Below are 13769 nucleotides of genomic sequence, written 5' to 3' on the forward strand. Positions count from 1 at the left end.
ACCTCCCACTGGTTTCTGAGGACCAGGCCACTCTCGAGCCTCTGTCTCTGTGAGAGCGTGTGCTTTATGCTCTCCGAAGTGTGTAACACCCAGCTTAAAAAAAAAATAAATAAGGGGAAGTGAGGGAAAGAGAGAAGCTCTGCATGTCCCTTTTGTTGTATTCTCAGTATAACACATTTCCTAATTTTTCTTAATATTCCCTCATAAATGCCAGAAACTTGCTTCATGATGTGTTCACTGAATTCATCATATAAGTACAAAGAGGTTGCTCCTATGTCCAATAGTTAAAATTGGATGAGAACAGAATTATTACAGGAGTGTAAATGTTAAGCTATTATTAGCATAGAAAAATTATTGTTTTATTTTTATCAGACACTAAGGATAACCTAAGGGAAGTGCTGAATGGTGCTGGCAGGCGTATTAAATGTACATTTTTACTCAACTAGTTCAGTGAAAGCGAATTTTTGATTTTTTGAAAATTTCATATACTTTATAAAGACAAAAGTCCAACTGTTTTTTTTTTTTAATAAACTTAAATTTTAATTAGTTAATAGGCAAAAAAAAACACACAGGAATTTTACTTCTGGCTGGAGACAGTAAAGCTGGAAAACTAATTTCAGACTTTTTGAGGCTTTTGACATACTTGTTAGTCGGAAAAGCCAGCAAACGTCCAACGGTGTGGAGCAGTGCCTGTGGTTGGAGAGCAGCCATCCCACTTACATCTTTGTTTATGGTAGGGTGCGCTTTTGGTGGCACTAATAGCCAAGTGGTTGCAGGAGACTTTGGAATGGCTAGTTTAAATGGCTTCAGGAGACTTCAAGTTTCTTGTTTGGTTACAAGATGGAATGCGTAAATCCTTTGTGATTTTCATGGTCACTACTTGAAGAGAGTGCGTCTGTGAAGAGGCACAGCCCTGTGGACTTGGAACTGATGGCTGAGTGCCGGCTTGTTGTGCAGGATGCCGAAGTTTGCCGGTCCTCTCGGGCCAGTGGGTCTGTGCTCTGAGCAGACCCCAGGAGAACTGTTTCTGTGAGGACCAGTGGGGCAGGCCGATGGTCCTCCCCAGCATATTGACAGCATTTAAAGGCAGTAAAAGGCTATTGCTGCATGTGCCAGATGCTGTCATGAGCTTTGTTAGGCTATTTTGAAGATTTTTAAACAATGATAAACCAAGAAAATGAAAGGCCATCTAAAATGTTACATAAAATGTAGTGGGCTTTCTGTATTCTCTGCAACTAGTTATTTGAAGATCAAAAGGTAGACAATACAAGAAAATAATTTTTAGAATATGATTTGAACGACTGTGATAAAACATTTAACCGTGATACTGAACTCACCTGCCCATTCCATAGCGTGATGGCCAAGCCCAGCCGTGCAATTATGTGAGCATGGGCGGTTTCCATGGCCACTCTTCTCGCAGATTTGTTTCTGTGTTGCTTTTGTTCATAAAATGGTCACAGTCATCATATTACCCTGATCTGAAGGGCGTAGGTAATAATCCTTTAAAAAATCATTTTGGCTCATCTGTGTTTCAAAATGAATTTCTCTAGGCTAAATAAGTTTTTCTGAAGATCAGTGTTTCTGACATTTTACAAATGAGATGAAATGTTTTCCTGTTTTCAGAAAACCAGTTTATTTTGTAGTTTTAGCCTTAAAGTGTACATTTTGTTATTAAATTATCTAGTGTTCATTTTTTTTTTCATATAATGAATTGCTTAAAAAAAATCATGGACTGGTTCTCTGGTTGGATTTTGGGTGAGATGTGCTTAAGGCCAGAGTTCTTCCCCAGTATTTGATTTTCCCATACTTGGTGTTTTTAAAACAATACAGATAGGTGCTACATTTATATCTGCTGGTTTAAATTCTGCCATATTTCATCCCTAGCCTTTAGTATGGTGAATCATGTTTTGTTTTCAATTAAGCATTGATAATGGAGTATCTGGTAATGCGTGGCTAGGAAATAATTCTGTAGCTGAGTTTGTACTCACTGCATATGGATCGTTTCTCGTCTGCACTGTACCCGGATGCAGCTTCATTTTCCAAATACCCTGATGCAGAATAAAGCTTGTCAACATTAGATGAAGAAAACCCACAAACCTTCTAAAATTCAGTTGATTAGGGAAAACAGGCAGCTAGAGAATGGGCAATAGGGTGTGAGGTGCCACTGAGAAGGCCTGGAGACTGTGAGCCAAGCACGTCTGGTTGTGACCTCTCAGACAGCCTGCAGGTGGCACAGGCCTGACGGCTGCATGCCGGTCACTGGGAAGGGCACTCTCAGTCCCTGTCTAGTAGGCTGTGACGCTGTTTTCATTTATTTTTTTTTTCAGTTACAGTTGACACCAGTATTTTGTATTTGTTTCAGGTACAGCATAGTGGTCAATCATTTAAGTTACAGAGTGGTTCTGCTAATAATTCCAGGACCCGCCTGACACCACACGTAGTTATTACACTATTATTGGCTATGTTCCCTACACTGTACTTTACATCCCCATGACTGTTTTGTGACTGCCAATCTGTGCTTCTCAGTCCCTTCACCTTTTTATCCATCCTTTCAACCCCCCTCCCATGTGGCAACCCCCAGTTTGTCCTCTGGATCTGACTCTTTCTAGACTGCGATGTTTTGTCTTTTTGGGATTCTGCCATGAGACGTTACCCTGAGTGTGGTTAGTGCTAATACCTTTGAAAGTACTCTCTCCTGTCCCTCTCCAAAGATGGAACATCTCAGGCTGGTGACAGAAGTCTTCATATGTATGCCCTTGCCATTGAGTCCTGTATATCATACCCATGGTTAGAAAACGGAATGTTTTGCACACTCGAAAGACTCAACCAGTGCAAAGCAACTGGTATACTGGGGCCTTGATAACCTTTGAGGCCACATTTACCCTAACAACATCAAGTTCAGCGTTATCAGACTCATTAATAAGGTGTACATGTCAAAGATTTAAGTGTTCCACCAGGAGATCGTATGATTTCTGTGCCTCAGAACTGCAGGGGACAACATTGTCATTTATCTGGCATGTTACAACTTACCTGTTGAGTTCTTAGGTCTGATTACGGCATTTTGATTCTGGTAACCAAATTAAAATTTGAAATTTTTTATGCAAGAGCCAACATCTTTACATTCATTACAAAAGAGGAGTATTGATTGTTATAGATGGTTAATGAGATAACAGCAACTAGCCTACAGCCAGTTGGTGGTAGAATTTGTACCTGAGTTCAGATATCCTGGCAGTGGAACAATCTTTTCCTAGGCATTGTATTTTCTTAATCACAGACGGATAAGCAAGGCCATCTCACAGCACTGTTATTCTGTCATTACCATGTAGTGCTGTGCCAAGAAAGTTTTTTATCTTGTTAAGATTTGTCTTGCTAAGATAAGTAAGAAAGTACTGGTTGGTGTGGCTCAGTGGATTGATTGCTGGCCTGCAAACCAAAGGGTTGCTGGTTCAATTCCCAGTCAGAGCATGTGCCTGGGTTGCAGGCCAGGTACCCAGTAAGGGGGTGCTCATGAGGCACCCACACATTGATGTTTCTCTCCCTTTCTCCCTCCTGTCCCCTCTCTAGGGGGAAAGATATCTTTAGAAAGATAAATAAGAAACATTTATGTTCTTACTGGAAAGGGGATGGGACCAGGTGCTAAGATGTGGATTGTTTGACTTGTTAACCATATATTAACTTGGATGAAGTTCATAATTATCTGTAAGTCCATGATTTTGTGAGGGCAACTGAATGAGAGACCATAGGGGAACAGGCTTTGTAAAGTCAAAAGCACCATATGAATGAAAGATGAACTGCCACTTTCACTTTCTATACAGGTTCTATACAAGAAATATTTTTCAAATATCCTAAATAAGATTGATTTTTTTAGAACATTGATTGAAAAGTGGTGCTATGATCAATATCACTTTGACCCAACAACTGTACTTCTAAGAATCTAGTCCACATAATTTCTTACAAATATACACAAAGATGTATGTACAAGGGTATTCACTGTGGCACTGTTTGTGCCCTTGTAGCAAAAATCTGGGAAGAGCTTAAAAAGCTACCCAAAGTTAGATGGAAATCATTATGGGCTGTCCCGGCCATGGAATACTATGTGGCCATTACAAAAGGAGATGTTTTTTCCTAGTTTTTTTTTCCTGGGTCTGGTAGTCAGGGTTCCTTAGTTTGGATCTAGCACACCTTTCAATGTCTGGTTCACAGTCAGAGAGTTGGTCAACTTTTATATATTTTTTCTTGCTATGGTATAATACAGAATATATTTGATGTTTGTCTCCAGTTCCCACAAAAAGTTCCTAAAACCCTTGGAATTTCCTGAATCATGAGTGTCTTTTGTTGTGCAGGATGAGCCTCGTTGTTCAAACCTGAGTTTATGATAATAAGGAGATCTAGGGTGGGGCCTCTAGCTAGCCTCTGGCTGGGACTGGTGAGCAGAAAGACCAAGTGACTTAGAGGGTGGGGACTTTCAAGGTCACTGCCAACTTGGGGAGAGGGGCTATATATTGAGCTCTTTAAAACTCTGGAATACAGTGATGCCTCACCTATCGTGGGAGTTACGTTTCAGAGACCCCCGTGATAGGTGAACATCCACGAAGTAGCGGCGTTATATTTATTTTATAATGTATATTTTAAGGCTTTATAAACCCTTCCCATACTCCTATAAACCTTTCCCATTCTCTTACTAACCTTTCCCACACTCTTATAAACACTTCATATGCTCTTAAACACTTTCTGTGCTCTTAAACCTATGTAATTTTAGCAACATATAAAATTCTATATGGGTACTCACCAGTGAAGTATACTACAACTTGAATGATGAAGATCATGAATTCTGTAGCTGTGCAGTACTGATGGCGATGAAGGTGATGACAATGAGGTGAATGCACTGCACAGCCAAGAAGAGCAGTACCGCTCTTCTGAAGGCACCACTTCATCAGGTGCTTCATCAGGTGGTGCAGTATCTTCACCCTGGGCCGTAACTTCTGTTTCCTCTAAAGGCGTAGGCGTAACTGATCTCTTTGGCCAAGTGATGAACATAGTTATGGGGAGTTGCTGGTGCTGCTTTTTATCTATAAAGGCAGCTTCTCCATGCAGAGAAATGCTCTTGAGTCCAAAGCATCTCTGAAATTTGTCAAACCAGCCCTTGCTGGCACTGAATGGGGTTGGTCTGGTGGGAGAGGCACTCGATGGTCTTGCTTCTGCGTCGTTGTCCTCGTCTTCATCCTCGTCACCATTGTGAACGTCCGTGCTTTCTGCAAAACTGTCATAAAGTTTCTTGGCCTTAGTCTGGATGGTGTTGGTATCCAGTGAGATATTCTTCTTCCTGCAGTCATTTATCCACAGGGCCAATGCAGACTCCATCCTCACAATGGCCTTATTGCGGGAAGTGACCGCCCTCCTTGCAGTCTTGTTAAAAGTCATTGTTGCCGTAGACCTACTATTCTTCTCATCTTTCTGTATGTAGCAAACAGTAGATTCGTTGATCCCGTAATGGCAGCCTACAGCCGCATAGCTTTTGCCTTCCTTTAACATGTTGAGAAGTTCCACATTTTCTTTGATGGTAAGCATATTCCTCTGGTGCTTGGGTTCACTGCCAGAAGCCTTAGAAGGCACAGAACGTTTGGGTGTCATCGTAGGGCTTGAAATCAATTCAAACTTTTATGAAAATTTCACAAAAACACAGCACCGCAGAGCAACACTACATGCAGGGATCAGATGTCAATGTGAAGTGGACAAGGAGAGATGCTGAACTGTGGGCTCAGTGTGGGAGAGCAAACAGACCGCTGCTATGATCACTGAGCCAGTCAGCACCCAGGATATAGAACACAGTGCTGTGGTTGGTCGCCTTCCATTCCATCAGCCAGTAGTGTGCCGTGTACAATCTCATGTTGGCAAACTTGCACAAGCAGTAGTGGTGTACTGCATTTCCATTGTGTACAGTAAGGTACTCATCCCCTGATGAAATACATATTGTATTTTATTTTGATTTAAATTCTTTTAATATGTTTGAATTAACATTTTATATTTTTATATTGTTTTAAGTTTTTTGGCAAAAATAATTAAAGTCATAAATATTATATAAATACCTATATACTGCAAAATCCCACAATATAGTGAAAACTCCGCGATACAGAATTAGATGTATTTAAAAAAAAAAACCCCGTGATACAGTAAAGCCAAAATAAGTGAACTGCACCATGGCGAGGGATGACCTTAATGACATCCAGAGCCCTTCTGAGGTGGTGATCACATGAAAGTGCTGGGAGGGTGGGACACCCACCCTGAGAAGACCTGGACGTTCTATACCCCACTTTCCTCAATACCTTGCCCTATGCGTCTCTTCTATTTGACTGTTCCTAAGTTATATGCTTTATAATAAACTAGTTAACATAACTGAAGTGGTTCCCTGAGTTCCGTGAGTCATTCTAGCAAGTTATTAAACCTGAGAGAGAGAGTTGTGGGAAACCCCGGTGTATACAGGTTTGCCCGAGGCATGGGTGGCCTGGGATCTGCCAGAAACAGGCCAAGTCTTTTGGGCCAAGTCCTTTAACTTGTGGGATCTGACGCTAATTCCAGTAGTGCCAATATTAAATTAAGTTGTTGGACACTCCTCTTGTGCCTGAAGAATAGGAAAATTGGTCAGAAAACTTGTTGGAACAAACTCCATACTTCCATTTTGGATTTCTGGATTTTTCAGTTAGTTCTGTATTAGGTGACACATTTTATGTGAATTATAAGTCCCTTGAAATTTATCAGTGTGCCCTGTCCTGGTAGTTCAGTTGTTCAGAGTGTTGTCCTGGTATGCCAAAGTTGTGGGTTCGATTCCCAGTCAGGGCACATACAAGGAGCAACCAATGAATGCATAAATAAGTGGAACAATCTCTCTCTCTCTCCCTCTCCCTCTCTCTCTCTCAAACCAATAAAGTAAATTTTTAAAAATGACGAAATGTATCAGTGTTTAAACAGCTCCCAGTTCACTTTGTAAACTTTCCATACTTTTAGTGGTACTATGAAATAAAATGCATTATATTCTTTAACTGTTTATGTTATAAATTGGACTTAAACAACGTTATTTCATATAAATACCAATAATCTTCTGTTGTTTAACATATTCCTCCTTCCAAAAATACTTCTCCTAATTGATTTCTTAGCACTTGTGTCTTGTGCTTGCTTGCATTGTGTGGCAGCTTGGCCATTTAAAGCTGACTGAGGCTAGCCATTGTTGATGGCTGTACAGAAACTAAAAAGTGTTTTAAACAGGACACTTTGCTCTTGGCCAGAACTAAAGCATTGTGATACAGAGTGCCAATAGTATAGTTAGAATAGTCACATTTAATATGTAATGCATGGTGAATATCAGTGAAATCCATTTTTCTTTTTTTTTCCAGTACATAATTTTGGTGTACTTTTGAGAATGTAGCTTCAGCCTGTCTTTTTTTTTTAATATCTCTCCTCATAGAAATTATCCACACTTGCCAAACTGTTCTCTCGTTATGTGGCCCCAATCATTTATCTCTCTTCTTATCTAGTAGAAGTTCCTGTTGTACTGATTGTTCCCTTACTACTGAATGTCAGAGCTGTTCTAACTCACTCGGTGGTTTCCTTTTAATGTGTCTAAGTGTCCCCCCCTCAACAAGGTGGTTAGTTCTTACATTATCCTGAACTTTTTAAAATAATCATCCCAAAGCTCTTTTAAAGTAAATACATACTTAGTATTTTTGTCACATAAATAATTACATATGCATCTTGCAATCTGCTTCTTCTCTTCTAAGATATTGATGATGTCAAGCGGCTGAAACCTGGCTACCTAGAAGCTACTGTGGACTGGTTTAGAAGGTACAAGGTTCCCGATGGAAAACCAGAGAACCAGTTTTCTTTCAATGCAGAATTTAAAGATAAGGTAATATGTCATTTGGAACTGTAGCTTCAGGTCTACTTGTATTGAGATTTATACTTTAAACTACTGTTGCCACTTAAATACTGCATGATCACTTAAACACCACCTAAAGACATGGCAGTCTTAATGTTGATTTATCCACTTAAATGTTTTCCATTTTTGACCCATGGAAATGATTCAAAAGATACAAAGTTAGCAGGCTTTGGGAAAATAATCCTACGAATACTTTTCTAATTGTTATGCATGTCTCTTCAAATTACAGGACTTTGCAATTGATATAGTTAAAAGCACTCACAACTTTTGGAAAGCGCTAGTGGCAAAGAAAGTCGATGGAAAAGACATCAGTTGGTAAGCATCGACTCTGTGCGTGTCTGACGCACAAAGCAGACCAGCTTGCTCTGAAGGCTTTAGTACCAGGACACACTGAACTGGTACTTTGACTTAGAAAAGAGATCATTGATTTTGTCATTCAGTGTTTAAGTGGGAAGGCAGACAAACACCTGAAAGTGCCCATAAGATACTCTGAACAAGACGAACTAAAACTCTGAGGACAACAGCAAGATCAGAGCTTCATGAGGGTGTTTGGGAAAGGTTCCTACCATCAGGGGGTCACAATGTCGCAGGTAAAATAAGGCTGGGTGCAAGGGTTAGTGTTCTCCGATATAAATCTGTAAGGTGCGTCACAACCAAACCACTATTTACCATGCACGCACAATTTACTGCCACTAATGATAGTAAATATTTATTGACCAGTAAGTGTTTGCCAAGCATGTGACAGAGGTGTAGGCAGATTAAACTTAACCAAAGTCATTCCACAGTAAATGTTTCAGAGTTAGGACTCGTATCCAAGTCTATCTGGCCCCTAACCCAAGGTCAGACAATATACTTCTTAGGTATTTAAAGATTTATAAGAGAATGTCCACTATCATCACTTAACTAACATTGTTCCGGCAATAGTAGTCAACAAAGAAATGATGTGTTTTGATTCAGGAATGTTGGAGAATGCGGAGCATGTTGTGGCAGATGATATGATTTTGTACTCAGAAAACCCTAGAGAAAATAAAGAATTCAGCAGATGGCCGATTACAAAATGAATATTTTATGTACAGTTGACCCTTGAACAATATGGGTTTGAAGAGCATGGGTCCACTTAACATGTGGATTTTTTTCAATAAATACATACAGTACTGTAAATGTATTTTCTCTTCCTTATGATTCTTTTAAAGATTTCATTTATTTATTTTTAGACAAGAGGGAAGGGAAGGAGAAAGAGAGGGAGAGAAGCATCAATGTGTTGTTGTGTCTCGTGCACCCCCTACTGGGGACCTGGCCCACAACCCAGGCATGTGCTCTGACTAGGAATCGAACTTGTGACCCTTTGGTTCGCAGGCCAGCACTCAGTCCACTGAGCCACACCAGCCAGGGCTCCTTATGATTTTCTTATAACATTTTTTTTCTGTAGCTTACTTTATTGTAAGAATATAGTATATAATATATATAACATACAAAATATGTGTTAATAAACTTTGTTATTAGTAAGGCTTCTGGTCAATAGTAGGCTATTAGTTAGGTTTTGGGGGAGTCAAAAAGTTATATGCAGATTTTTGACTACGTCGGGGGATCGGTCCCCCTAAGTCCCCTGTTGTTCAAGGGTCAAGTGTATAAGTGAGATCATACAGTATTTGTCTTTATCTGTCTGACTTATTTAACTTACATAGTGCCCTCAAGTTCCATGTATGTTGTTGTAAATGGCAAGATTTCATCCTTTCTGTAGGTGAATGATGCTGCATTGTGTACATATGTATGACATTTTCTGGAGCCACTCATTTGTCAGTGGACACCTAGGTTGTTTCATATCTTGGCTATTATAAATAATGCTACAGTGAACATGGGGGTGCACTATATCTGTTTTTTAATTACTATTTTTATTTTCATTGTGTAAATATCCAGAAGTGGAATTCTGGATCACATGGTAGTTCCATTTTCAGTTTTTTGAGGAATCTTCACACTATTTCCCATAGTGACTATGTGCATTTCCCACTAACAGTGCACAAGGGTGCCCTTTTCTCCATGTCCTCACCAACATTTTTTGTTGTCTGTATTTTTGATAATTGACTTTTAACAGGTGTGAGATGATAATCTCATTGTGGTTTTGATTTGCATTTCCCTGATGAGTGAGATTGTTTGTTGGGGTTTATTTTCTTACTCATTTGTGTGAGTTCTTTATATATTTTGGATATTAAGCCCTTATTAGTATGATTTGCAAATATTTTCTCCTATTCCGTAGGTTGCCTTTTCATTTTCTTTTTTTATTATTTTCTTTGCTGTGCAGAAACTTTTTAGTTTGATGTAGTCCTAATTGTTTATTTTTGTTTTTTTTGCCTTTGCTTTTGGTGTCTAATGTCAAGGAGCTTACCATCTGTTTTCTTCTAGGGGTTTTATGGTTTTACGTCTTACATTTAAGTCTTTAATTGATTTTGAGTGAATTTTTGTGTATAGTACAAGATTCTTTAGCAGGTGACTGTCTAGTTTTCCCACCACCATTTATTGAAGAGACTGTCCCTTTCTCCATTGCACATTCTTGGCCCCTTTGTCATAAATTATTGACCGTATATGTGTGGGTTTCATTTCTGGCTCTCTGGTTCCACTGATTTATGTGTTTATGCCATTACTACACTGTTCTGATTACTATAACTTTTTAATGTAGTTTGAAATAAGAGAGGGTGATACCTCCAGCTTTGTTCTTCTTTCTCAAGATTGCTTTGGCTATATGGGGTATTTTGTGGTTCCATACACATTCTAGGATTTGTTCTAATTTCATGAAAAATGCCATTGGAATTTTGATAGGGATTGCATTTAATCTAGATTGCTTTGGGCAGTATGGACATTTTTAACAACTTTATTCTGACAGTTCATAAGCATAGGATATATTTCCATTTATTTTAGTGGACATTATTATATTACTTTATAATATGTATCTATAAATAATATATTATTTAGATGGTATTACAGTTTTTTTTTTCATTTTTTTATTAATATGTTATAGTTTTCACTCTATAAATCTTTTACCTTCTTGGTTAAATTTATTCCTAGGTATTTTATTCTTTTTGATGTAGCTGTGAGTAGGATTATTTTCTTAATTTTTCTTTTTAGTAGTTTGTGATTGATGTATAGAAATGCGACAGATTTGTGTATATTGGTTTTGTATCCTGCACCTTGAGTAAACGTGAGGTTCTTCCTTGAACATCAGTTGAACCAAAATTGAATCTCATCTTGTCTACCATCTTCAGCTTGTTTTTTTAACTCTTAAGAGCAGTTTCTGTTACTGCACCTCATGTCTACTTCTGTCTTACTTAATAGCATGAATACCACAGTGTCGGAGAGCCCCTTCAAGTGTGACCCTGCTTCTGCCAAAGCCATCGTGAATGCTGTACGTAAAAGTTTCCTTGAAAAAGCACATATCTGGGGGCTAAAAATAGGGTGCTAAGTAGGGAGAAGTACTTCTTTCAACTGATGTTTGAGCACCCTCTTTGTACACATCACTGTGTGCAGTCTTGGCATTACAGACCACAAGCACACAGAAGCAGGCTCTGGGGGGGTTCCAGTTCCTAGTCCTAGAAAAGACTTAAGGTAGTACATTATTTATCTGAGAAGTAATTTTTGTACTATTCTTTATCTGATTTGGATTAACCAGAATAGTGAACTAGACGATCTTAATTTATTCTCATTTTCAATATTAATTAAGGAAAATAAAAGAAAATGAGGTCTAATTTTTTACTGCTTTGTAATTGAGTAAGAGGAAAAATAACAATTTAATGATGAAGCCAATGCATGTAGATATTTATCTCTATAAATGAATCCTGACCAAGTTGAAATGAATAAGAAAAATTAGAAAAGTCATTGGTTAGCAATCACAACTTTTCAATGAGAACACTCTATCTACATTTATATTTATATATAATATATAATATATGAAATCAGTATATGTGTGTAAATATTTTTATTCTTTATTTCAAAATACATTTATTTTATCTATTCCCTTGTGTGTCATTAAAAGAGGCTTGAATTTAGCATTTCTTAGTAGTAGAGCAAACTTGCATTGTCCCTATAAATTATTATTTTTTATTATTTTTTAATCCTCACCCAAGGATTTGAGAGAGAGAAACATCGATCTGTTGCCTCCTGGATGAGCTCTGACCGAGGACCGAGCCTGCAGCCCTTTGGTGCACAGGATGATGCTCGAACCAACTGAGCCACCTGGCCAGGGCCCTGTAAATTATTCTTTTTAGAACCTAAAAATTAGGATAATCATCTTCTGTTCAGATTCATTTTAATTTTTATGTCAGTATACTTTCTTAACTTTTTAAAAAATAGGATTAAACTAATATATTTTAATAATTTATTTTAGTTGCCACCACCATGTGACTCTGCCTGCACAATACCCACAGATGGTAAGATCAGTGTTCCACTACAGGAACATTAAGTACTATGTGGACGTGTGGGGAAATCATAGACAAATCTTACACACCGTATTCAGTCAGAAAAGAAGGGAGGGGGAAGAAACGTCCACAGCGTTCCATAGTGTATGTGGAACACCAGCTTTGGTGCCAACCCAGTCACAGCCATTTCCAGACCATGACCCGCTCTTCCCCGGGTTCCGGGTAGGTGCTTCGTGGACACTGGAGAAGGGTGGGCTCTGGGTCTCTGTCTGGCCGCAGGCTGCTTCCCCCAAAGGGCAGTTCTCTGCCCACATAGATATAGAATTTGCTGTAAGATTCTACTGGTGAGAATCACTTTTATATGATTAGTATCAAGAGTAAGGAAGCCCAGAAGAAAACACAGTGTTAAATTACCTGTATTTGCCATAATGAAACTACATGTATGAAAGTTTGTTTTAAGGTAATGCATAATAGGATACATTAGAGCAGGTATATTATTCTGTTATATGTTGGGTGTATTTTGATTAATGAGTATTCTAATTTGCTTTTCTTTTCTCTGAATGTAGTGGACAAGTGGTTCCATCACCAGAAAAACTAAGGAAGTGTCCCAGATACAAGCGGATATTGCTGCATCCTATTCATCTGGAAGTATTAGATGCAAAAGTAGTGGCTTTTCAAAACTTTAAATTTATAGAACTAATCTACCAAAGCAAACTCTTGTGACCAATCCAATATATTTAGTGTGTTATCCATATAAAGCATTTTTCATATTGCAACTAAGATAACTTCTAGTTCATGCTTAAATATCAAAACAGTTATTGGAATTTGAAAGTCATTTGTGAATAAATGTGCAAGATATTGGATGTATATGTTTAGTGTGTGTTAGGAAATAAAATTATTTTGCTGAAACTTGACTCGTAGTTTTATTTTTTCAAGAAGCCAGACATCATGCTGATGTGGGTGCTGTTTGGTGTTTGTTTTCCTATCAATGATCTTACAATTCAATTTTATAATTCTTAGAATAAAACTAACTATTTTTGGGAATCTGAAAGTGAAATTCCTTATTTTTAAAATAGTCTTCATACCTACCTGGCTCTTACCTAATTCTTAGTATCCCACTGTAAAGAAAAAGCTTTTTAATTTAGCCCTGGGTGGTGTGTCTCAATGGGTTGAGTGCAGGTCTGCAGACTGAAAGGTTGTTGGTTTGATTCCCAGTCAGGGCATATGCCTGTGTTGCAGGCCAGGTCCCCAGCTGGGGACATGGAAGAGGCAACCAGTCAACATTTCTCTCACACATCGATGTTTCTCTCCCTCTCTCTTTCTCCCACCTTTCCCCCTCTCTAAAAAAATAAATAAAATATTTTTTAAAAATAAAATTTTAAAAAGCTTTCTAATTTATATCCTATTAGCGGAAAACACAACCTTTTGAAATG

General features: G+C 38.4%; 1 protein-coding gene across 1 annotated transcript in view; it reads left to right on the forward strand.

The window, feature by feature from the left end:
* PPA1 (inorganic pyrophosphatase 1) overlaps positions 1-13245 on the forward strand; it is a 38081-nt gene extending 24836 nt beyond the window's left edge. The window contains exons 7-11 of the mRNA XM_045842060.1: positions 7773-7900; positions 8160-8245; positions 11258-11327; positions 12306-12348; positions 12903-13245. Of these exons, the coding sequence (XP_045698016.1) occupies positions 7773-7900; positions 8160-8245; positions 11258-11327; positions 12306-12348; positions 12903-12934 (359 nt within the window). The 3' untranslated portion in view covers positions 12935-13245. The remainder of the gene's footprint in view (positions 1-7772; positions 7901-8159; positions 8246-11257; positions 11328-12305; positions 12349-12902) is intronic.
* Positions 13246-13769: the final 524 nt, after the last annotated feature.

This window comes from Phyllostomus hastatus, unplaced genomic scaffold (genome assembly GCF_019186645.2).
Source record: "Phyllostomus hastatus isolate PE091 unplaced genomic scaffold, TTU_PhHast_1.1 phas_contig_38, whole genome shotgun sequence".
NCBI classification, from domain to species: domain Eukaryota; kingdom Metazoa; phylum Chordata; class Mammalia; order Chiroptera; family Phyllostomidae; genus Phyllostomus; species Phyllostomus hastatus.